Below are 26943 nucleotides of genomic sequence, written 5' to 3'. Positions count from 1 at the left end.
AAGTTATAAGCAAAACCTTTCTGTAGCCGCACGGTAGCTGGCATGCATCAGATCAACACACAACTAATTGAGTTTTTAAAATGATTGTCATCTACTTAACCCTTTGAAACCAAACGGTTTTTCCTTTTTCTCAAAAACATGATAGGGCAGCAATGAGCAACTTAAGAAATGGCCCAGAAATTAGCAAGCTATGATTAAAGTTACAAGAAGTAACATTAGTAACTCATAAATTACCTAAAAACAAGCCTAAAAGAGAAAATTAAATAAATAAATAACAAGAAAATGAATTGGAAATAAGGAAAAAGAAAGGTAAAAAAAAAAACAACCTCAAAACAAACAAAAAGAATACCTGAGAAGAAATGCTAAAAATTAAATAGAATAACAATTGTATTTTTGTAACATCTTTTTAATGATATAATTCGTACTCAACCCGACCCCCACCCCTTTCTTTTTTCTTTTTGCGGGACAATTCTTGCCAAGTGTCTCATTGCCTTTTTCCCTGTGTTTTCTAAAAAAACAACCAGTTTGTTCAGGCTTCAGACGTTAAAATGCTTGTAAAAGACATATGAATGCAGCACAAGGTAACTGATATCAATCCAGGTTTTAAAGAGTTAAAGCCTATAATTTAAACATCATGTCAGCAAACAACACTGGAATAACAACCTTTACACCAGCCCCATGTTTCGGTCACTGATCTAATCCATAGATGGAACCAGAATGCTGTTGTTTTTCTGCACTGCAAACCTTCGGTTACAGTATTTGGTTAAGACTCTCAGCGGATCTTCAGACTGCCAGAGATTTAAGAGTCCATGTTGGTGGCAGTCTTAGACCTTTTTGATGGGGCCCACTTGAGTTGGGAAGAAACTGCAGCACCCCTGTTACACTAGTTCAAAGCCCCAGAACATCTAGCGGTGTTTTAGCTTCAGGCTCAGAGTGATGAACACTAAATAAAAGTCTGGAGGCACTAGTTTCGTATCTTAAGGTAGCAGGTTGATGGATGGTGCAGACAACCCTCCTTTTTCCTTGATGAATAAGGCTTTGGGTTAATGCTGCTACTGTGTCATATGTGGTTCTGTTGCTGAGAACAGATTGTACATAATCTGTAAGAAAATCAGCTCTTTGCAGACTTTTGTAATCCCTACACTCTTTGGCTAGAGGGAATCCCGTTGACCCCTTTCCAAACCCTAAGGCCATCTTTATCTACAGGAAAGACAGTGTCTGGTCTGATGTCAGCAAAGCCCTTAAAGGGAAGATTTCTATTGTCAAACCGGATGATTAATTCCATTGGGCTTGAGTCAGTGTGTAAAATTTACCTCAGATCAATACACATATTTAACAGTGGAGATGGTGGAAAGGAAAAACAAGGCCTTCCTGCACTTTTTCTTTGTGATTTAGACTTAATCAGGACAGGAAATTAAAAGCTTTGCAATGTTATGCCTGCAGCTGTGTAATGGTTGACTTTCAATGAGAGGAAAATGTTCACAGATGATTTATACCATTCTCATGGGTTCACATGGATCATTTCACAGCCAAACCAAGAGTCTGTATTGTTTTGTTAATGTCATTAGACAACGTGAATCTGAATAGACACAGTAAGCTGTAACTACACCACACATGGCTGTTCAAATCAGGCTGGCCTCTGTAGTAGAAACTGTCATTTTGACCAACACTCTTAACACTTCGGGCTCATGCCCCAGTACTGTCAAGCCCATATCACTGTGGCCTGAGGCGTCTTTCCTTAACCCTTTGAAACATGAGCAAATCGGCTGTATTTCTTTCAAAAACATGGGAAGAAGACGATAAGAAACTTAACAAGAAATTGCCCAAAAATTAGTAAGACATTTGTAAAAAGTTACATGAAAAAAAAGGAAGGAAAAAGAAAATAATAATAAAAAAAACAAATAATAAAATTGAAATTAAGAGAACAAACAGACAAAAATGTCCTCAAGAAAGAGGTAAACATTAATTTAAAAAAAAAAAAATTCTGCAACATAATTTTGTATTTTTAACCATAAGAACTGTAGTTTTTCTGGACATTTTCTCCTTTTTGTGAATATCTAATATTCCCCTCCAGCTCATTTTCAGGTCATTTTATTGTCACCTTTTACTTTTTTAACTGATGTTGCTATAGGTTTTAAAGGGTTAAAATGCATCAAAAAAAAAGAGGACAAGTTAGTGTTAGAACATTAAGTGAGCATGCAGTATTGAACAGAATCAGTGTATGCACAAACGTTACTGATGCACACATTAAAACACTTTATATTAAATGTTGTGTTTCAGTTACCCCAGAAGTTGGAGCTGGGACGATGTTACGATAGAAATGTGGCTGTAGATGTCACACCCAAACGAATCGCATTCCAGTAGAACAAGCCAGAAAATCAGCAACGTGTTGGCATGTTGGCAGCCATACCGGTTCCAGCCAGGTAAACCGTTGCTGGTAATACCAGTTGATAAGAACATGTGAACAGATAGAAGTTGGACAGTGCTGTGTGTATGACTCTTTTAATGCGGCATAAATAAGACAGAAGTATTATTAACCAGTATATTACTACAGCTTTCATTTATGCAGATGCTTGGAGCAACCGTCTTGATTTTGAGGTCGGGGTTGAGGATGTTCCTCCAGTTTCCAAGTCTGAAATCTGACTGCAGGCGACATTCCAGTTGAAAATTCAGACTGGGAACTCGGAAATACAGACTTCCTGGTACATATGGACCGCACTATAAGGTATGCATTCTTATTTTTACTTGTTCCATCCATCCACACATCTATCTGGGCACAAGTTTATGTATTCATACATCTGAAGCAAGATATTTCAATAGCTACTTCCCCCAAGGCTTTTTTTCCCAATGCTTTACATCAAAGTTTCCCCCCAACCAACCATGACAGTGTATTGCAAAAACAGATTACTTTCATGAGAATTTATCACAGGCATTCATGGATTCATTTAAGATTATTTTGGGGGTTTTTTTTGCCTTTATCACATCAGACAATTTAAGTGTGAAAGGGGGATAGAGAGGGGATGACATAGATGACATAGATAGAAAGGTACTATAATTACTGCACAAATCGAAATTTTGGCTTGATGATGGCACTGGATGTCAAGGGGTCACCAAGCGCAAAAAGGCTATTAATGCATAGCTTTCACCAAAAGCTGTTGAGGCATTCCACTATGGCAATAGAGGAAATATTAGCAGATCAATCGGGAGATTTCATCCTCTGGAGACCTTGAATTTCTGCAAAAAACTGAATGACAATCTATCCAGTTGTTGAGACATATCAGTTCGGACCAAAGTTTAAACTGACTGACATTGCCATCCCTGGAGCTTCTAGTGTAGGCAGTAAAAACTGCATGTTGTTTGTGTCATCCAACACTTGTATGCGGAGGGTTGTTTAATGCAGCCCCAAGGGGTACTTGTGGGCTTCAGACCAGTCTGCCTGTTTTTGTTTAGGCATAAAAAGTCAGGCAGTACTGATCAAAGTTTCATGAAGGGGAATGATAATCTATCTTTTATATGTGCAATATTTTAAGGACCTGCCTTTCTGCTGAAGCTCTTTAGGTACATGATGATGTAATAATTTTTAAGCCAGCACAGTTTGAGCACAGTGATTGGCCATAAGAGCTCTCACTGAAAAGCTCAACCACGTTGCAATAGCTTTACAAGTAAGGAAAACTGGGTTGTACAGTGAGTATATGCCTCTGTTACAGGTTTACTAACATTTATCAACGGACCGTCATGGGGATCTGTGTCCAATAGAAAATGTGCCTTTTTGCTTATTCTAGCAATTTCTGCAATCATTGCAAATTGCAATTATTAATGAGGGCTCTGCCTTGACTAATGGTGACACTACAATGCCTGTTTACCTTTCTATTCATCATTTCCATACTCCTGAATGATACAGAGTTGATTTTCTCCGGAAGGGAATAAGAGCTAGCATTGGATCCTGCATTTTTATGATGTCATTGATCATGCTAAGGGGGTGACACTTGTATCTACCAATGAACCCAATGAAAACACACAAAAAAAAAAAACCTGAGGAAGGTTTGACATATTTTCAATACATTTTTATTGGTTTGCTTATTGTAACATAATGTTTTATCAGAATCAGAAATACTTTATTGATCCCTGGTGGGAATGGGCATTTGTTACAGTCACTCTGATGTAAAACATAAAGAATTATGAGAAAGAAGATATAATAAGTGTGAAAATGTTGGTGTTTTTGCCTTTAATTGAAAGGACAGCACAAGTGTGACATGCAGCAAAGGGCCGAGGCCGTAATCGAACCAACGGATGCTTTGCCGAGGACATAGCGTCTATACATGGGGTGCCCGCTCTATCCACTGATCCACCAGGCACCCCATACTATAATATTTACCTAGTATGTAAAATATTGAGAATATAAAATATGTATAATAGTGAATCAAAAAAAATAGAAATATATAATATTTGCATATTTTGAAATTTATTTTAAGGTAGGGAAAAAATGTCTAAAAATGTATATATTTATTTTTCTATTATTTATTATGTCGTCTATATATATAATTATCATAATTGTATTTGTCACAGAATTGTTGCATACTATTTTTTAGCACATTTTTTCTGGCTAATTTCCCTTTCTTAACAGTTTTCTTTGGCTTATTCTCAGGTAATTTTTTGAACTTTCTACAAATCTCTTGACAATTTTTGGGTCATTTTTTTCTTCAGTTGCTCCTTGCCATCTCCCCTTGTTTTTGAAAGAAATCAAACCAATTGATCAAACCAAAATGAGTTGTAACAGATAATTTTGTAAACTATTTCTGTGATTGAATCTTTGTTTGCAAAAGAGCATAAAAAGACACGAAGCCCATGTAATTTATACCATGTCTTTTTTAAAAAAAAACTGAATATTTACCGTGGTATTCATTGATTAAAAGATATTTTTCTAACCTTCTTTCCCACCTTAATAGCCAATTAAATTAGTGTCATATTGAGGGGTTATCCGCTTTTCAGTATGATGTCAGTAATAAAAATCTTGCTTCCCGATTACATCAAATGATTCGGCAATCGTTTAAATATTTACAACCATAAATCACATTTTATAATCGACGTAATGCTCACGGCTTTAGTTGTAGGTGTATATGATAGGCTGCAATGCTGCCAGCTGAAGGGAAACCATTGCAAGCATTTTCAGTGCACGTCCTAAAGCTCTACAGCAGGGCGATTTTGCGCGTTCCCGTGACTCGCCATAGAAAACAAAGCTGAACGTCTTCCATAACAGCTAGGGGTGCAGACTTGAGGAATATCCGAATTTATTCTGGATACATCATGCTGAATATGGATTTACAGTGGGTGTAGCAACGTTGGAGACCGAGCCTTCTCGGCTGGGGTGACGGCAGGACATTAGCAAAACCGACGAAAATAACATCAGTGTTTTTTTTCTCGGGGTGCTTTGTCTTGTCCACCTAACGTTAGCAAACCATCATTCCCATTTCAATCGCAAGATATTCAGCTAGTGACTACTAGCTGCCGCCGGGATGTATCATCATGTTGTCACCTAAAAGTAACTGCTAGGACGTTGGATTGTGAAGGATAAGCAGAAAACCTCTCCGAGGTCCCATCGGGTTGTCACCGGGACCTGAATCTGTGTTAGCCACAGTCGCGGAACCCACTGTTTTCGGCGATATGGCGGAGCAGGGCTACTCATCTTGGTGAGTGCGCACAGGCATCGCGCTACCGATTAGTAGTAGCTACCTAACGTTAGCCGCTGCTACTGCTAAGCCCGATTCATATAGGTCACTGTACCAATGAATTATATTTCTGACAATTCACAGAAACACTTGGCTCTTCACGCAGATTCCCTCACATATATTCATCACCGCCTATAAAGCAAAATGTCACTCATCCATTTTTCTTTACCCCTGCAGCTCTGATATTGCTAACAGTTAACTTGAACGGGCTGGTTAGCTAGTAGCGGCTAATCAGCTCCTCCAGCTGACGCTATGCTAACGCTATTCAACTCCAATGGTGCTATTGTGAGCGATTGCTAAAGAGCTAGCTGCCTTAGCTAACGGCTTGATAAGCTCGTTTGGTTAGCCAGTTGGTGAATGACTCGTTCGCTCACATGTCAGAAAATGTGTTATTTTGCACAACAACCAAAACGTTGCATGACAGTGTCAAGCAGATTATTGAGCGTTACCCGAGCCAACAAATTAGCTGATTAGATGGTTTCTAATCGTTCAGCATTCGTCGTCGACCTGCTGCACACAATAACAAAGCTTCTGCCGTACAGCTAAGCTAGCTCACTGGCTTCGCAGTCATGTCCCAAAATGCCAGTTTCAGGGTGAGCTTGGCATTGTGACACACGACAGGTTGCCACAAAACCACACTTGCAGAATTGTTAGGTAAATGTAAACTTGAAGCTATGACGGCCTTATAGTAGGATTTAAGTGCTTGGCGAAGACTAGATTAAACGAAGCCAGGCAGAGATGATGTGATCACTCAAATGCGTTGTCCCCATGAATGAAAATGACCTGACTTTGTTGAGGCCTAGCCTATTAATGTAAGCTAAATTGTATCTGTTTATCCCAGCAACATGTGTTGAATGTTTGTTATGATAATTTCCAAAGCAGAGTGTTCTTGTTTATAAATGGTACAAAACTAGTTATTTCATTAGCAGACTAGTTTCATTGAATCGTGGAGGTACACACACATGCTGCGTTTTCATCTTATCTATTTGTCTAACTCTTATTTAATGTAACCTTTTTTTTTTTTTTTTTTTTTAGATTTGTAAAAGCGAGTCATTATAGTCTTCTCACAGTTGCATGACTTTTATCAGTTCAGTTAATCAAAGCCTGTTTAGCTAGTTGGATAACTGTAAACACCATGGCTGTTAAACATTCATTTGACCACAAGCTTTGTATCATTGTAGTATTCATAAACATCCGTACAACTGTACAGTTAGAAAATTGCTTACGGGGAGAGAAGTGCAACCAGTACTGAATTTCCACTGTGTTGTATAATTTGGCCACATTGGCTCAGACTATTCACATTGTTTATTCTCCATCTCATTCATGTGGCATATTAATTCAGATGTTCAGATGATAGCTGACCTGCACCTTGTAAGGTTAGGGTAATAACATCAGTTTTTACAATCAATATTCAAACTGCATTTCCTCATAAAGTTATTACAAAGTGACAGCCATTTTTTGGGCTATCCCATCCCCCCTTTCTACTTTAACATTTTGTAAGCAATGTTTGAGTAAAGTGGATTTTTGAGTGGCTTGAAGTATTAGGAAATACTATAGGTGACTTCCTATCAGACACTGGAAAATGTTAACTAGTGATTTGGTTTATAACCAATGACAGTTGATCAAAGTCCTGTTTTACATGTTTTTGTTTGTTCAGGATTAAGTAAAAAATGAAAGGCTTTTTCCCAAAACAGGTTGACTGTTTTGATATTTTCAAATTTTCATTGCAAAAGTTTGCATCAAATACTTTTTAACAGTAATGGATTGTGAAAGACATTTTCTTATGTTTAGAGGACAAACACAATTTACACATGTGGTCTGTACTAGGATACATTATCTAAATGACAACACCCAAGCCACAGGTCTGCATTTACACTTCGTATTAATAAGTGTTGTCATTATCTTTATTCTGCCAGTATTGTCACTTGATCTCAGTATACAAATTAGTTTGGCAGGGTTGGAGGACTTGTCAACAAGCATGCCATACATGAAGCAAAGCTATTAACAGTTGTCATTCATTTTTAAATCATTTTTTTGTGAGGGGAGACTTTCAAGACACTTCTAATACTTGTAGTCCCTGGCTTGCTTAAGATAGGAAGAGGCAGACTAGATGATCTTTAAACTTGCTCAGAGGATTTTTTTCCTTACGAATAGGATCATGCTGCGCAGATTGCATTCACACCTGGCTGAAATCTGATCACATGGCACCTGACCACCTCCAGATGTGTTCATATTATTGCATACTGCTCACATTGCTTTTAAAACGGGTGATGTTTTGTGTTTTTTCAAATAGTAGACTGAAATACAGATTACATGCAGGTTGAAATGGTGTCTAAAATGCAAATTGTTTTGACTTGTTAAGTTAAACCTAGCACAAGGGAAATAACTTTATCAATATGAAAAAAACTGAAATGCACCTTCCAGCAGCTTTAAAATAGTCTTTTATGCATGTTTTAGTAGCTCCCGGTCTTTGTGTTAAGCCAGGCCAAACATGTCTTGGACCATTCTATTTATTGAGCACATTGCAGTGGGCTACATGTTATACCAACAGCCATCTTTTCATCATTTTCTCAGTTTGTATGTTTCTTTAATTGTTGGTTTCTCTTTAAAATCACACAACCTTCACAACAAAAAGAAATCCTGTCAGAATAGGGCTTGAGCAAGCAGTTGCTTGTGTTAATGTGCAAGTTAAGCAGAAATACATTATTAAGGACAGTGACAAGCTATTGTGTGAGAAATGTCCTAAATGCCTGTCACTGAAGAACGTCAGAGAAGTAAATTTAAGCTTGTATATTCATGCTGGCAAAATTTTTGCTTTGCAACCAAAGTTGTAGGTTACCTTTGCTCATACCAGTGCGGTGTGCAAAGACTCAGGCAGCCATTCAGGGGGCAGGTTCATAAAAACTATTTAGATTCAGCTAAATCTGTGTGTAGATAACTATACATACTCCTTCTTCTAGTCGAGCATATGTGCACCTGATCGCGTTTTTTTAATCTCAGTCATAATGGAACCGGGCACACATGCACCAGCCTCATTTCCATCCCCACAGTCAGCCATTAATTGATACAGAAATGCCCTTAAACATGTTTGTTTATCGATACTTGTGCCTGCTTCACCGCTCATTAGACCGGTCAATGAGAAATACGGCAAAGAAAGTGCACTGACTATGTCGCATCGGTTAGGCTCTCCCAGTGGTGCCAGAACAGCTGTCAGTACGCACGGCTGTGGCTATTTGTAGCACCACTAATTCATCATATTTCAGTAAACCATCAGTGCGGTAAAATCTCAATCATCATTATTATTAAACGTCAGAAAGATGATCAGTGATTCATTCATAAAGCTCAACAGACTTAACCAGGTGCTTCACAATTCAGGATAAAATTAAACAATCACTAAAAGTGAGATGGTGGCTCAAATGTAAACAGAAAGAATAATGAAATTTATCACTCATAAATAATTTAAAATGAAGTTTATGAATGCACCTTTGACTGACATTTTACAGAACGCTGTGCAGCCTGCAAAAATAATAACACAATCAGAGAAATTGGCAAATAACCTAAAAACAAAGTTACCTGTCTCTCAACTCATAGTCAGTCTCTTTATCATTTCACCTGCAGCTCTCGCTCAGCAAAAACTGTGTGTATGCCTCGTCTAAAGTCTGGGTGAGGTGTGCACATTCTCAGCACACATTCTTCCTTTCTAAGTACAACTTTATGTGTAGGAAAAGACGTATGCATGTTTGTTTGTTTTTGGAAAACATGTACATCTGGCCCCTGGTAAAATAACTCCCCAGCCTTGTACGTTACTCGTCAACATACAGTCATTTGCAATTTAACAACAATGTCACATGACTGTTTGCCTTTTTACGTATATCCTGTAATTTGAACTTCTTTTAGGTCACATAAAGGTGTGACTGAGTATGTGTTTTCAACACTGTTGGAGCTGTAGAACGGAGCTGAAAATGTTCAAATTACATCATTATCTCCATCTGCATGCAGAAGTGTAAAATACTTGAAACATTTCAGCATTGGGTTATAAATGCTGCTGAGAAACATTAATTTTGTTGTTCCTCATTAATATGTGTGGCATTATCATCTACAGTGACTTTATGACTGATGTATTTTCATGTACATTACCTGGTCAATAGATATTTTTACTTCAGACTTTTGCAAGATAAAATAACTTAAAGTTACATAAGATCCTCTGCTTTATTTTTTTTGTATTGCAAATATAAAGATAGCAGTTCAATCAGGCGTATCCAGTATCAGAAACCAGGTAACCCTCAGCAAACATAAGTCATTTGGAAATGTTACTTATGCCAGTATTTTATTTTATTTAATTTTATTTTACTTTTTTTTACTCGGCCATTATCACATATTGAGTCATTAAACACAATGTCATGCTCCCATTACCTTCTGATCTGATATATTTTGAAGAAAATGCAAGGATAAAAAATATTATGGAAAAGTTTTGTCCATGAAAATGTGTGGGGACCCTGAACCTCTCACATAATAATCTCCGTTACAAGGAAAACTACTATGAATTTTGATACTGACACCATTGCAGTAAGCAACCACAGGCATACTGTGATTCACTGTATTAGTGGTATTTGACTAAGGCAGGTGTTAAAATACACAGACTTCTAATGGCATTGTGTTTACAGACATTTGGTTTGGATGCTGTGCTTGGCAGCATTTGCACATTCTGTTTGCACAATTAGTTTTATGACTACAAATAACTGCCTGGATAAATTGCTAATAAGTAAACCCCAGCACGTCCTGGTTTAGCCTTTTGGTGACCAACTGGCAAGTACAGTTTTGAAGGTGTGTTGTTTGAATGCTTGCAAGTCGTAGTTTGATGCCACTTTGAACAGTGTTCACAGCAGCAGGTAACCCAGTGCAGCTTGCTTGAGCTTTGACCGTCATTACATGGCTGTGTGTTGCCATCACACTGGTAGGCTACATCTATTTGTCAGTAGAGGAGTTTTCTCTTGGTTTCACTTCTCTCATTTTCAGTTTTGCAGCTTTTCAAACGCATGCTGTGTAAAGTCCAGTCTTTTCAACCGTAATGGTTTCGGTGAAATTTTGAAAGTGGTGCTTCCTGAGCTGCACACAGTGATATACAGTTAGACATATTAGGTAAGAGCAGACCTACGCAGGTCTCATATAGTATCTAATTTTACCTGTCTGTCAAGGAAAATGTCAAATGCTTTATGTCACTTCTCTCTGTATTTGTATCTGGACCACATAAATCAGTTGTTGCACTTGTTGATGCCATCATGTAAAAGCTTTTAATCTGCTAATCAGGAGTAAAACTAGAAATGTTATGTTTTGTTGCCATTTTCTATCACCATGAGACTCAGCATAGAGATTACAAAATATTCGCCTCCACTCTGTCATTTTCTTTAATAACTTAAGATGTTTTTGTTTTTTCCCAGTTGTTATGTGCCTTTTCTTTGGTTAAGCATCTCAGTTAAGTGCTTTGGTGAACAGCCTAAGGGTCCAGTCTATGTTATTTTGTAAGGCTGGCTGGTAAGAGTGGGATTATATGGAAAAATGATATTGACTTATATCGATTGCAGATCGATGTAAGTGCCTACAACTAGGTTCCCTTTTTACTCAGACATGGCACTATAGGGCTGCTACGAAGCCTCTTCTCTACGCCACCTTTACATTTCTATACAGAAACAAACTGTAAACAAACAGCTCCAGTGAGTGATTTTAGATAGCATACCGGAGCAAAAAAAGGCATGACGTGCATGAGGTGTAACACAACAGCGTTTCCCTTTAGAGTGACATTCAACATACCCATCAGCAGCGCTTCTGAACAATAATAATGGCATAACATGGCAATAACAATCATTTACCATCTCTCTTACATGGCGGCTGATCTTGTCCTCTGCTTGGAGGGTAATGAGCTCATTGTTTTATGCGGACATTTCAGATTGCTGTTCTTCTTTACGGTAGCTGCTTACTGCTGCCAGCTGCTTAAAACACTTCCTGTAGTGGGTTGCACACATAACACAGTCAAAACGTCACAACCTGCCCACTGCCTACACTGCTGTGTGTAAATTCCAGATTGAACCCAGCAGCAACCACATCTGTTGAACTGAAAGTCTGAAATTTTGCTTGCCAGCATGAGTGGTGTTTCCCACACATACTGAAAGTCATTCCTGTCGACAGTGATAAAGATTAATTGTGCAATATGTCAAAAATAATGATGAATACCCCAAAAAAAGCCAGCAATGTTATTTTAACATGACATGTGACTTACATGATTGTCTATTGTTTAATTGTTGTCTAATTGTTTATCTGGTAATTGATCAGTTGGTTGCTTTAGCACATATGTGTCACAGTTAATTCTTTAGATTGTGTGGAGGATTGATGTGTAGGTGGTGCTGTATGTGGACAAAGTTCATAGCTCATAGCAATCTCTAATAATGGTGCATGTTGCCATATTTGTACTACCTGCTAAAGTCATTGCTGCAGCTTGAAAAGTTTTAAATGATTGTAGAAGCTTATGGGTCTTACATTTGGTGCATAAGATATTGTGTTGTACATTATGTTTGAAATCGTGATCTTATGTACTGGTAAAATTAAGCAGAGGTTTTAGTGGACGTGCCAATATTTGCCTTCAGCAACAGCTGATTGTCTTTCTCTGGAGTCCCATAAGTCAGCACTATTGTAGACACTGGAAGGTTTAGAGAGATTTGTAGTTTTGACTTGATGGTTAGTTGTTCCTAGGTGCTCCCTGCCATTAGTCGTCACCCACTTTTACCTCAGACTGCATACTGATGACATGGTGTTGTCTCCATGATCTCTGTAGTTGCCTGCTGTTGTGCATAACTAGCAATTTATGAGATTAGTGTAGGATATTGCCCAGAAAGTATTATAACACTGAAAATATAAATGTTTTTCAAAAAAGTTATCCTAAACATTGCTTTTAAAATTTAAATGAGACAATGGCTGCAGCTCCTTAACGGCAACATCCACTTAGTAGTAGTCCAAAAGTATCTTTTTCTTTCTCTTTGGCCTTTTTATTAATGGATTAAAGAAAACTCATTTGAAAGGAAACATGGTTATTAAGATCTAATCCTGAAACCCTGTTATGAAGAATATCCACAGAACAATCTTGCTTGCTTGCCTTTTATAGACACTGTTCATTCAACTCATCATTCACACAACTCACAAAGCAGTGATGTTGAAAATGTTGACTTCTGCACATTAAAAATATGCCTTTTTACATACGTAGAAGTGATATCTAGTGTAAAGAAATGTCTGTAGTCTTTTGCAACAAGAATCTGTGGTACACCGTAGAGTGCAAGCGACAGCCCTGTCCCATACTCACCTTATATCATCTGTTAAGAAAGCTTTGAACTTTGTAGACACAAGTAATGCTGCTGTGTTCTTAACTCAGAGCACACTAAGAACAGTGTCCTTAAAACGTCGTACTGCAGGGCATCCTTGTGCTTCTGCGCTAAGGATGGACGATATAATCGTAACACCACAGATAAACTTAGCTTGGGACATCACATGCTCTCTACGTCAATCTTGTCTGCCAATTTCCACGTTGTAATGTTATCAGCACTCATTCAATCAAAGAAGAAATACCACAGAAGGGTGTAAACAGACCAGAGCAGCAATGCGGGAGAGGTGTACTTATTTTCATTGGGGCAAAAAAGGTCACTGTTAATCACAAATTACATTCTTGTTCCTGAAGGATGTAACCCATTACTGCTATAATTGGATGAGAAAGTGGAGGCAGATAAATGTTTTAGTCTCCCTCCACAAAATAATGTATTTCTTTTCTGTTTATGTCCCCTAAAATGTCTGACCATGACCATACTGGGTAAAGTTTGTTGTGATTCAAAATTTGTGTTTCTATTGTACCCAGAGAAAGCTCTAATAGGTACTTCACTAAGTCAAAAGCCAATTAACAAATCGACAGGGGGCTGGACTTGGACATAAAACTGGCAAAGAAACTTGAAACCTCCAGCGCAGAGCAGACTTGTCAGTGCAGAGAGCAGTGTCGGCATTAGCATAGTGAACGTTATGACAGCAAACATGTCAGAGTGTAGTTCTTAGAAGTAAACCAGACCCTGCAGCTGCCTTCCACTATCTAGCAAAAACCCAATTCTAACAGATATTATTGTATGTTTCAGAAAAGGTAATGTTGTATCAGACACTACTAGTTAAAAGCTAGCAGGCTAACGAACAGCACAAACAAATAAAAGATGCTAACTACACTTATCATTCCGATACATCTGCAAGTCGCCAACTTTGGTGCACAACAGACTTTTGTACGACTGAATCTTTTCAATGTTTCCTCTAAGGGTCCGTGTAGCATTTTTCTGAGTGGTGGCTTCAGCCACTCTGAGCCGAGAGGTGCTGGTGTCTTCTCTGTCAGTTTTTTAGTTACTGTCTACTAGAACTGTAGGACATATCACTCAGTCACCGCAAAGACAGAAAAGCCCATTTGCGGGAGCAGATTGGCCGCCAACTGAATGTTGCCGGTGAGTGTTGTGCTGTTATCACCGTAAGCATTTTTGTAGTCAGCCCTCTGTTAATGTAGTGCTCTTAGTCACCTAGAGATCGTTTATGTTATTGTTGTCAAAGAAACAAAACCCACATGTAACAGGTCATTTTAAAAAGTGCTGGGAGTGTTTTTTTTATGATGTGCTGGGATGAAGCTTATCTTATTGCCAGTAGCACTTTTGAAAGCGGAAAGCAAAACCTACCGCAAGCAGCTTTGGTGTGTGGGGTGGAGGCCAGACCCAGGATTTCTAAATTAGGGAGAAAGAGTAGATATGCCTCTAGTACCCTTTTCAGTGTATTTTTAACTATTATATGGGACAACCATATGAAACAAATTATTACTGTAATGTACTTTTAACACGTCTGAAGGGGACTTTCATGCCCAATTAAAGGTCCAAAGACAACTTCACACACTGGCTAGTGTAAGCTGGATTGAATAACGGTGCAAGTAAAGTTAATATATATCCTATGGGGCTCACAATTTTTTTTGTTTGTGTTATCTTTCTCCACACGTATAATCTGGAGAGACCTGAATGCGATATTATTTTAAATATCCATGCCTCACAGGGGCAGTATTTGTTAAAGTCTTCATTGTGGCCTTTTGACCTGGCCCTTAGTGGTCAAGTCATGCATGCAACTGGCTTGACGGAGGACGGTATTGGAATTGTGTTATTGAAAACCTAGTCTGTCAGTGAACAAGGACGTCTTATGGCACTTTGGGCTGCCATCCAGCCCTCAACAGTCCGGGATTGTATTTTGTTTTTAAATGTTCCATTCATCTATCTCACCCATGTTCTACAGGCTTCTGTGCGCAGAATTCAGACGAACCAGTTCGGTACTAGAATATGAATTAGGTCTGTGGTAGATTAAACTAGCTGTCTATCTGCTCACTGTGTTGACAGTGAGGCAGTGACATCATTAGTGTCTCTGTGTAGAAGAACAAGGTCAGTTTCTTAATCACTTTCTTAATGCTTGAGGCCAAACTGTTGGCAGGACATTTAACCTGTTTAGTCCAAAACGTACAAAAAAGAAGTAGTTTCCTGAATAGGGTGTCATATTTGGTCCGGCTTTATTGTTGGACGTTTATTATGATCAAAATCTTGGGTCAAGTATTCATCCCCTTTGTAATCTGACCAATCTGTAAAGATGACGCCTGCTGAGTGTGTTTTTCGGTCATTAAATAGAAGCCTGCTTTTGACAAACAAGACCGGGGCAAAGCTACATGATGCAGTATTGTCACGGTGTCCTGTTTCCACAGTGAACTACATGTTACCCCTCCCATCTAGACACCCTGTAGTCATTCCTGTACTACTGAATGAATGAAAGAGACAGGAGATTTTTTGCCTATTTTCCTCAGCATCACAATGAAACTGAGTGCACTGAGTGTTTCTATGCAAGGGCTGTCGTCTTAGTCAGTACTTGGAAGAAAATTAGTTATGCAGCACAGCGATACTCAGAACTGCAATAATATTCAACTGCATGCCAGCAGAATATTTCTACACAGAAATAGTGCTTTCTTTAGTACCTTGCATGTAGATGTTATCCAAATGAATAAACCTTTACGAGCCCCGTATTTACTATGATCATCTTTATCCTCCATGTTCATGCTCCATAGCCAGGGTTTTCTATGTGGTTATTATATCTGTCATTGTGTAAGTATTTTGTGGATATTTATTTTACCTGCAACAGTGACTACGGTTACATGCACACCAGCATTCCCCTATAATTCAGAGTAATACAGTACTCTGAATTTGATGTGGGTCATATAAACAGCATATTCTGTTTTAATATTCCCAATCAGGCCTTTTTCTGAATCTGGGATTTGCCAGTATTATTTGGGTTATAGGAGCAGTATTTGGGCATTTTTACAGCCAATTCAAAATATGGCCTCAACCGGGGGTTTTCACTGCAGTTCATGACACGTGGCTTCCTGTCTGTTTATGGGCAGTTTTCTACATTGTCATTAATTCGTTGTATGGAAAGCAACTTGCCAACAGTTTGAAAAGCTAGGGGGTAGAGATGCATGCAAGAGAAAACCCAAAATTTCTGGTCAGATTAAGAAACACACCTGCCTTTAAACTTTAGACTAAGACTTAGATATCAACAGTTATTTGATATGCGCAACTATCGCAGCACCAACCTTTTCAAAAACCGCACATTAGGCACGTTAATCAATGTATGGCTGCAAGTAAATGGAGGTGTTTGTAGAATTTTCATTTTTATTGGACATGTAAACAGGAATATTGTCTACAGCTTAGTAGGAATATTGTCTTTTTTGGAATAAAGGCAAAAACTGGACTATTTTGTGCATGTAAACGTAATCAATGATGTGGTAGACTTGTCTTATAAATGTCAATGTTTTATTTTGTTTGTTTGTTTCACCATATATGATTCCTTTGGGTTTTGCTGTCATTGCCCACACAAGCTGAAATGCAGCCTGCATGACACAGTATGTTGCAGAGGAAAATCATTTATATTCACTGTGTGCTGCTTCACTATATCCAAGTAAGGACTGAGTTTCTGGCTACAGTTGTAGTAGAGTGGGAGACGTTGTTGCCTTGAAAAGATGACCCAGAGCTCACTAAATCAAACTTTAATAAAAAAGAAATGCCAGAGTGCAGTGGAGGGAAAAATAGCAGAAACAGAGACTGTTACAGATGTTGATTCAATTCAACTCATTTTTTTTTAACAATATCTTGTAGTGTAACAAATATCCTGCTAAGTGTCATTCGGTCAGTTGACGGGGGTCATCTGTCGTTCCTTCTTGCTAATGTGGTTTTCCTGTGTGAAGGATCTGTCATCATGATTTATAAGACTGCACCCTCTGTAGCTTTTTTTCTCCTTGTCTTTAGTATTCTCAATATAATGTATACTCAATAATATAAATAAAATTTACAAATGCAGCCCAACTAACACTGGATCTTTGAGGCCAATATGGATATGAGAGTAACATATCTGATACGGATCCCTTAAATTAGAGTTTGTGCAGCTGAAACATAAACTGCTGTATTAGGGCTGAGGACAGACTATGCAGGCTAATTATGACACTATTTAGTAACTACTGCCTCCCATAGACCAAATTTTGCATGCGAAGGTGGAGCTGTGGAGCTGACTCATTGATGCTTAAGATGCCCTGCATACAGCCTGTCACTCAAAGCAGCCTCGCTTTTAATTCTGTGTAACTTATGCTTTAATAAAATGTAAACAGGTGTGTTACATAGAATTCATCCCTATAAAGTTAACATGAAGGGTAAAATTGGCTATTGATATTAAAAAACATTTTTCATACCAAAACAAACGTGTTTAATATTTCTATAAAGTGCAACCTGCAGTTTTTGGCACCTCCACATTGGTGTCATTTTCTAGACCTGGAGGTTGCCACTTGCTTCAAATATATTTTTGGCATAAGTGTACTGTGATGTCTTGTTACTCATTGGCTGACATATCCACCTACATATCTGCAAGCTATTTTTGGCCGATAAAGTGGTCTAACCATGGATGTACAAAGAGAATTATATACAGCGTTGGAGGCAGGGCCCCGGTCATGCCTGTGAATGTTGCTGAGTGGCGCATGATGCCAAAAACTTAAAATTTCGGTGTGTAAAATGATCTGGCTTTTCTGCTCTGCTTTCACATCATTTAGTGTAAAGAGCAGGTGCAATAGAGACCTGTTCTGACAGACCAGCTAACTTCCAGTGTAGCCCTCTGCAATCTTTAATGGGGATAAAGAAATTCAATCTTTCTGCTTTTCTACACTTGTTCTTGGAATGAATGTATCAAATCCTGAAAGTGAAACGAGTCATTTGCAGGGGTCGTAGTGCTAAAAAAAATAAATCCACTGCTTCACGGACATCTTTCAGAATGTAAGTCCATGGGAAAAAGTTATTTTGGGTCCTTTTGTGATGAGGCCTAGAAGGTGTAAGTCCATGGTTTGGCCTCTCTGTCAAATTGGCTTGAAAGTGTGATGGTTTCTGGGGGCTTGGGTCTAACTCACTAGTGCAATTTTGTATCACTAAAATGTGACACATTGCAGTGTTGCATTTTTCTGGCACTATAATAAATCCAGACACTCACATAGAATCACATTAAGCAGCAAAATAGGGACAATTTCAGACACAACCCATGATGTGTTTATACCACTGAAAAACCATACCGGTGTCATTGTTTGGTTGAATTGAGCTGATAAACTGGAAAAATAGATCTGCTGATAACTAATAGTTTTGAGTGGTAGATGTATTGGTGCCTGATGAAATTTGGGGGAGCTAAAGATAATGATAACATTATTAGGGGCCACTTTTTTTATTTTTTTTTATTTTTATAAACTTTTTAAAATTTTATTTTAAACTCCAGCCTACATTCCTCACCCCCAGCCAGAGAGTTTGACAGCAGACAGATAGGTCAGGATTGGGGTCAAATCTGCACTTCTCGACTGAAGGCAGCCACTTCACAGTGCCTTCCTTGTTTTTGCCCCAGAAAAAGACCTGCATTATAAGGTTGCATGTCAAGTCTATGCTATGTCAAGGCCCCAGGTCATTGATATAGCAACAACTTGGTACTTAGACACAGCACAAGTCTGCAAACTAGAGGCCTGGTTCCACATTTGTCTGAAATAAAAAAACGGTGCTGAAATTCTTGGATCACTTAGATGTTAAATGGTTATTATCTTACGACCTCTGGTTTCTGAGAGCCCACAAAATCTGTCTAACTGATTAACAGACTTAAAAATGAGATGGATAAGTAAAAATTTTAAGCTATATTAATTTGCCATCAACAAAGTACACTTTCTCTCCTGGACCAGAACTATGATGCCACCATCTTCGATCTGAAGTATTCGGATACTCTACTGAACAGCAACCCTCAGCAGAGGATTTGCATTATGATGTCCCTCATCAGCTCCTTTTTGTTTTGTCTAGTCTGTCTCACAAAACACAATAACATGTACAGATTGCAAGGGGCGGATGTAGGTCAAGAAGTATTTAGATTCTTATTCGTAGGCCTTATATCAGTAAGGTCTACTGATTATTTGCAATGAGTGGTATGTTGTATTTTGTAATGCTGTCGTTTTTTGTTTTGCTATGCTGGGTAGTATAGAGAAGACAGATCTTGCAAGAGTGAGTGTGAGCTGAGACCCCTTTCCTTTGTAGAGTTTCCAGTGTGCCTAGAACCACACTGATCATATTTGCTGTATTGATTTTCATAATCAATCACTTGTTTTTCCCCGGTTCTTTTTTTAACAACAAAATTTGCAATTCTTATTTGAATATCAAATTGTTTGGGTGTCCTTTTTTCATTGCTTTCTTGTGTGTAATTATGAAGCCCACTGATCTCAGGGGAACAGAATGTGTTCGAATCGGTGCAACACAGCAGCCGTTTCTTGTTGTGGTGTATTATTGGGTGACTCAAAATGTTTTCACATTGTGTTCAGTGTTCTTGTGGATGGTCATCAAAATGAATTTTAGATTCTTCAGAGCTCATAATGTTGACTACAGGGATAATAGTCACTTAAGTTGAACAGTGCCAATCCAGTTCCCCTCTATATACACAGAGCACGGGTCAGTTTGTTGTTGTATAAAATGGATACAGTGCTCAGTAAATAAACACTTACTGTCATACACAGGGTTCCCACAGTGATGGGAAACCTGGAAAAATAGATTTATAGTTTTGGAAAAGTCATGGCATTGTGTTGGGTGTCATGAAATTGTCATAGTAATCTTCCCTAGATAACCTTGCACCTTGTGTAACGTAACGAAAAACTTATTTTCTTTAGCTGTTGATGTAACATTGCTCTAATGTTTGTCGATATGTTTTGTTTTGTTTACCATCACGGACGTTTCTTCCTTTTCTCCCCACGCTCATATGCCAGCCAGCTGAAATTGTGTTTGAATGGTTAGAAAAATGCAGAATGAGTAGGGCAAGAAAAAAAATATAATATGTAAAAGTCATGGAAAGATTTCAAATTTTTGTCCATAAAAATGCTTGCGAATCCTTCTGTATATATATATACTTCCTTATATAACAGAGATTCAAAGTTGTTTTGATAAAAATGCTACCACCAATCCGCAATTTTCAAAGTTCAGCATTTCAATGATTGACTGAAATTATAGTTGGCCTACTTGTCTCCATTTTTCTTATTTCACACAGAATGCTGGTAAAAAAAAAAAAATCGAAAACTGTGCAACCATCATTTCAAACAGACGGTTTATGTCTATAAAGTGGGAAAGCAAACCTTATACAAAGAGGAAGGGATATCTGCACAATTTAGCACAGTTACACAATTGAAGGGTAGAATTTTCTACAGAGCTTTTAAAGCTCAGATTTTTGAAGTTAAAGTGGATGAGGACAGAATCAGGTCTTTCTTGACTCACTGTCTTTTCTAAATGTAGCCCCAGTTAATAACTTGCGTTAGGCTTTTTTTTAGAACTTTTCGCTGGTGTTCCACATTTGATATTTATATTGCCTACTTACTCACTGTTAATGGTAATTATTATAAATTATAATGAGTGTTAAAAAGCATAAAGCAGCATGTATGTGACATATTAAATGAAAAACTACTAAGATCCTGTCCTAGTGTCCTGTATCGGGTTTCATGGGTGGTATTTATTTTCAGGTTCAGTTCTGGCTGAGAAAAAAATAACATGCAGGTCCGATTGCAGGTGTTGGATGATAAATATGTCAAAATAAAATGATAATAATATAGGCTTAACTTAATGTTTTAACATTTTTGTCCTCTATGTAAGGCAAGAATATGAGAGCCGCTTCAGGTGTGTTACCAACAGGCACACTAACTGTGGAGATGTGCTGCTCAATATTAGAGAGTTAGCAAAAAATATTCTTTTAAATTGTACTTCCTGAATTACCTTTGTTTTTAAGTACGTTATCTTAGTTTTACATGTGTGTAATGTAAATGATAATGGATTTTGTGGTTTCAGATCAGGCCGCTAATTGGGTCAGGTTGCAGAATTGATTGGTCATATGTGTGGTTGGCAAGGTTATTGCACGTCGCTGTTCTAGTTTGGGAGCAGGTCCTTAAAATCAAACCTGTACTGCCCTGGAACATCACACAGGTGGACACTGTTACAAATAATGTGTAGTCAGGTAATCATACCACGTTATTCTGCAATATTAACTAAAATAGTATGTCCTTTGGCTAACACCTTCACTATAACACTTGGAAAAGCATGAGGCGAAGTAAAACAGCAGTAGGACAGATTTTTCCCTTTAAAAAGTGATCAGAGAGGCCTATCAAACATAACATTACATCCTGAAACAAATGTAATTGATCTAAAAGATAACAGGAGGTCTGGACACATCAGACAGGGATTGAACTCAAACAACAGATATGTTTTCACTTACCTCAGCTTGTATTGAATCAGCAGTATGTTGGTCAAAAAGAGAACAATTGCGTTTTGGTAGAAAAATGCCAAAACGCACATAATGATAACCATCAGTATGAAATTGCAGTCAGCTGACTGGCAACTTGTAATATGCAAAAGATTCCAGTTCGGAGCAACAAAAGGAGGAAGCAGCAGTTTAACTGGGCCTGAAGACTCGGAGTCTTCTCACAATACCCTTTCTATGTTTTAAGGTTGATTTGCTTTCCTGCTGCTCCTGTGATGTTAAAGGAAGTGACAACTAGAAAGTATACAATCCATGTTGTTACAGTTAATCAATGTAATGTCAGTATGGAGACAGTTGTTATGGAAACTGTGTTTTTTTTGTTTAGCAGCAAAAACACTCTGTACTTTTTGTCTTCAGTTTTTCACTAAAGGTGATGTGGAAACTTTATTTTTACTGGTTTCATTGCATAACATTTGTGCTCAGAGTCTCAAGCTTGCATCTCTCTCTCTCTCTCTCTCTCTCTCTCTTTAGGGCGTACTCCCTAGTTGACTCCAGCCAGGTGTCCACCTTCCTCATCTCCATCCTTCTCATCGTCTATGGCAGCTTCAGGTGAGTGTCACTAAATAAATAATCACTTTAGCTGTCAAGAGTGACTTACAAAGCATGTTTTGTTTAGCTTAAAGTGTAATTTCTTAACTGCCAGATATTTCTCCAGATTTAGTCACAGGCCTATCATTGTTATGCCCCCCAGAACAAAAGCCTACATATGTTTTTTTAGAGGCTTTTGCCCTGCAGAGTAAAGTAAAATTTTCCCATTTTGGGTCCTTTCCTTTTAAAGACCCTTAAGAAAACATGTTAGGTTTGGTTTGTTATGGTTATAATGTGTTTTAAATGGTAGATGTGTTTATTTACCATGCAGTTGATTTATGGACCTGTTCCTCAGGGATCAGTCTAGTAGAAATTAGGTTTGCATTTTTACACAGAACCAAACAAGGGCAGCATCATTCCACTGCAGGTTGTGATTTTAGACAGCACGCCGGTATCACGAAAACCAAAGAGGCATGATGTTTAACATAAGACTGTCTGCCTCTAGTGTGACATATGACATATTTGTTGGTAGCTATTTATGACAATGGCGTGACACGACAATTATCTTTTAGTGTTTTAGTTATATGACGGCTGATCTTGTTCTCTGCTCGGAAGGTAAGGCGCACACCCGTCGCACCCATAATACCGTCCTGCCAGCTGTCCCTTTTACAGAAACCACAATGCAGCACTGTTAGTACCAACATTGCCAGCTTAAAAGAGCAACAACTCTGTCCCCCCATTCTACAATAATACTTTTTTTACAGAACGGTGAGGTGGCATAGTGCAGTATTCCTGACTTGAACAGGCAGTGGAAAGACACTTGTGTAGCGGACTGCATTACCTGCCCACCGCCCCGCCAACATTTTTCCTTTTTTATCAATACTAGTTGGACAATGGATGCTACAATTATAAACTGAGTGTCTGCCTTACACAGCAGCAGAGCAGCAGGAGTCAGATTTAACTGAGGAGAGGAGGAGAGAGTGAGAAGAGTTGACCGACAAGATGATTGTGGAGGATCTGGTTTCAACGCGTAAAGCATAAGTGCCCATTTGGCAATATTTCGCATTCAACCCCAATGACTTTAATGAAAGAAGATGAGATGGTTACTTTGTGAAGATGTTTATGGTGTCCACTTCTTCATCTAACATCTTCCTGTGGCTGCTCCTGACTGTTTATTGCTGCCTGCAGTATTTCAAATTGATCCGCTGACAACAAATACTTTAAATATTGGCGTGTTTTGCAGATGTATTTTTAATGAACAAGCGGTGGTGTTTATCACACTGACGAACATATTGCATTTCCTTTGACTACTCTATGATAAAATTCAATGTGTGTTTTTCCCGGTTAAAGACTTTTAATTTGAAGCTGCAGCTGTTGGAAGTGTTTGGTTTATATTAGCAGTAACTTAATACAGCAATTTTACTGTATTACTTTTACTTTACAGAAATTAAGCATCATCAATGAATATCTTTTCTTGTAAAATGTACACTGTAGTCAACATTTACATGGGTTTATGAACTAATGGGTCATTTTTTTCCACCTTCGCATTTCTAGTCTGTAATCCGATGCACATTTTCTGGGTGTTGCAAGTGAAAAATAAAGCGTTTGGCACTTTCACAGTCCAAATGTACGGGGTGAACCATAGGAGTAATGTGATTTTGGTGCATTTAGTGCATCAAAACAATCTACAGTCCTGCTGCATCTAATGGTGTTTTGATTGTTTTAGTGGCATTAGGATATTGACCATAACACATTTGTTTTAGAGGAGTCTTATGATCAAGTAAAAGCTTGATAGAGTTTGATTCTCAGGCTGAATTGAGAGGCAGAGGCATGTTTGCTTATCCATCTGTTATTTTAATGATTAAGATGCAGAATCAATCAGGTGTCAGCTCTTGGATAAACTGCAAAAATATGTGGGCTATTGATGCAAACTGTCTTATCTACCATCCAAATAGAAAGAAATAGAGAGGAGAGTCCGAGTATGATGCTCCATTCTCTCTCCATGTTACAGGCCGATTAGGATGCCAGCAGAAAAACACATAAATGCACAGAAAAACGGGGCACATTATGGTCATATGGTGGATTGTTAATTTTTGGAAGTCAAGACTGATCAGATCAAACTGTAGTGAGCTTATAGTTTGTGGCTGTACTGTCGAGAGAGGAAATCATTTACAGCAGACATTTTGACTTGTCATAGCAGGAAAAGCACAGGTGTTACTAATAGCATTAATGCTCCGCTCTATTCAAGTGTCTGTCAGCTAATCACAGTGTGACAGTAAGACTGCACACACAGAACCAGGAGCCTGAAACTGAAGCAGCTAAATACAACACTTGATGTGTGCTTTTATACTGTATACTGTCTACATCAAGATATCATAAATTTGTTTTTGGTGGGATGAAATTGTAAGTAAAACCTCATGGTGGAAAGCTGAAATCAAATAAGATAATTTTGCAAAAGAAAGAAAAGACAAAAGAGAGATGAAAATATTTTGTGGGTTGATGTGAGCCACAGTCTAGTTGAAGTTCAGGGACCTCACACCCTCCACAAAGTTTAGCAGTCAATTCAATATTTCACCCAAACGTCCTTCCTTTTTCACAAACTGATTAAACAAAATTTTACTCTGAACATTAAAAAGAATTGTTGTTCCAAATATAGATATTTTATGCATTAGAGTTATTACTTTCCGTAGTCATAACTGATTATTTCACCACAGAATGAGTCTATTTAAGTGTCTTACACAGCCTTATATTAACAATTTACATGCTACGTTTACACTCTTCTGCTCTCTTGTTTCCCCTCCTGCAGGTCATTAAACATGGATTGTGAGAACCAGGAGAAGGATAAAGACGGCAACCCCACGACAACGGGGGCTTTCAATAACAGCAACACAAACAACAGTGCGTGTGCAGTACATGGCATGGCCAGATATAAGCAGACAAAATGTAATCACTCACCATTTTTTGTTTTTCAAATCCTCCTCACTTTGATGTTGGTATTGTTTTGCAGGTATTCAGACTATAGACTCCACACAGGCTCTGTTCCTGCCCATAGGAGCCTCTGTGTCTCTGCTAGTCATGTTCTTCTTCTTCGACTCGGTACAGGTGGTCTTCACTATCTGCACTGCAGGTGAGTGTTGCTCTTCAGCTTAACACAAAAACTCTACAGTGGTAGAATCAAACTGGCTGCAGACATAAAACCATGGACAGGCCCAGTATAAACATAATAGGTGGCGAGGGCACATGAGTGTATTAATCAGGCTGATAATACAGATATAAGCATGTCCTTCCTATCTAAACTTGGCATATGAGTGTCTTGTGAAGTAATTTCCTGGGCAGCTGTTCAGTTAGGCTGAATTCTCACTGATCTGGAAACAACATAGGTGAAGTTATAGACAGCTGATATATTTAGAAGGTCCGTGAAACACAGCTTTTTTCTGGGGTGCTGCCAAGATTGAAGAAGAAGATGAAGAGAAGATGATTTTGGAGCAGCAGATAATTATAAGTAAACATGACATAAACATTTGGGCTCAGCCCAGACCTTTGTAGAGTGAGGGAGGGCTGCACAATTAATTTAAATATTATTATTAAAAATGAGCACATTTATCACATTTTTTTAAATACAAATCATGCAGCCCTGGTCCAGAGGGATTTTTTTTTGTTAAAAAAAAGGTCTGTTTTGGTGCTTTTTAATGCACTCTGGCCCTCTATTTACATGCTAAGTATATGCTTTAATCATTGAAAAGTGTACATGTGTATCTCAAAATGTTTACTTTGGAGATTAATTATGAACGGTGAATTCCAAAATAATTATATGTTCAGTCATTTCTTTTTCACCGTAATTGTGCTACTCAGAGCTGACCACCAAACACCCTCAACTTACAAAAAGTTAGAGATTTGCATTTATTTTTACAGGTTCTTGTGTTACTTTTTTTGTTGAGTTTCATGTTGGCTTTCATTTAAAATAATTTTTGGGACCACATTCATTATTCGAGGTTAAGCCCTGACAAAATGATCTGGGACACCAAAGCGTCTCACCATAGTGACTCACTCCTGAGTCCTGCCTGCACAGACGGCGAGAGCCTGGCTCAAACTGATATATCCTGTGCTGCCTGGTTCCACTCTGCGACTCTCCTCCAACAACACAGCTGCAGCTTTTTTCTAGGAAATTCCCAATATCCTTGAAACTTAGCCAGTGCGACTTAGTAGACTCATCCAGGGTGGGCACAAGTTACTCAGTGAGCGGGCCTGTACTCACAATGCCGGGTATTTCTGTATTAATGCGTTCATGATTCTGATTAGTAGTTTCACACTGGTGGAGACCTCTAATTCGTGTTAATTATTGAAACTATGAAAACCGCTAGCTACCAAGTTAAGCTCATAGAAAACAACTGAAACAAGCAATCTACTGTAGATACAGTACATTATGCCTCTGGTTTCACTACTGTTTTTTTTTCTCCTCAGTTCTTGCAACAATTGCATTTGCATTCCTCTTGTTGCCAATGTGCCAGTATCTGACCAGACCCTGCTCCCCACAGAACAAGTAAGGAAACCATGTGGTCTGTTTGTCTTTAAATCATGTCTGATGTCAGTTTTGTGTGTCTTTTAGACATATTTACAAAGCTCTGTCCTTTGTAAATATGCATCGTACAAGGTGCTTGCAGTGCTATAAGTACTTGAATTTGGCACAGAATAATTCATTATTTTATGAAACGTGTTAGAAAATGTTTTAAACTAGGAAGCCAAGAACAGTCATGCT

The 26943-nt window shown here is 38.2% G+C and overlaps 1 protein-coding gene across 2 annotated transcripts in view; it reads left to right on the top strand.

The window, feature by feature from the left end:
- Positions 1-2474: 2474 nt before the first annotated feature.
- The window catches only part of sppl3 (signal peptide peptidase 3), a 38871-nt gene continuing 14402 nt past the window's right edge, over positions 2475-26943 (top strand). Inside the window, exons 1-5 of one of the 2 annotated variants that reach the window (XM_042509753.2) lie at positions 2475-2725; positions 22131-22208; positions 24994-25085; positions 25195-25314; positions 26649-26727. In XM_042509753.2, coding sequence (XP_042365687.1) covers positions 2709-2725; positions 22131-22208; positions 24994-25085; positions 25195-25314; positions 26649-26727 — 386 coding nt within the window. In that variant the 5' untranslated portion in view covers positions 2475-2708. Of the gene's footprint in view, positions 2726-5171; positions 5688-22130; positions 22209-24993; positions 25086-25194; positions 25315-26648; positions 26728-26943 lie in introns of those variants that run through there. The other variant, XM_042509751.2, reaches the window with a different exon arrangement.

The sequence above is a fragment of the Plectropomus leopardus genome, chromosome 20 (assembly GCF_026936395.1).
Source record: "Plectropomus leopardus strain MGB_pleo_1.0 chromosome 20, ASM2693639v1, whole genome shotgun sequence".
NCBI lineage: Eukaryota > Metazoa > Chordata > Actinopteri > Perciformes > Serranidae > Plectropomus > Plectropomus leopardus.
Note: the sequence above shows the minus strand (reverse complement) of the source record. Positions and strands in the feature narration are given on the sequence as shown.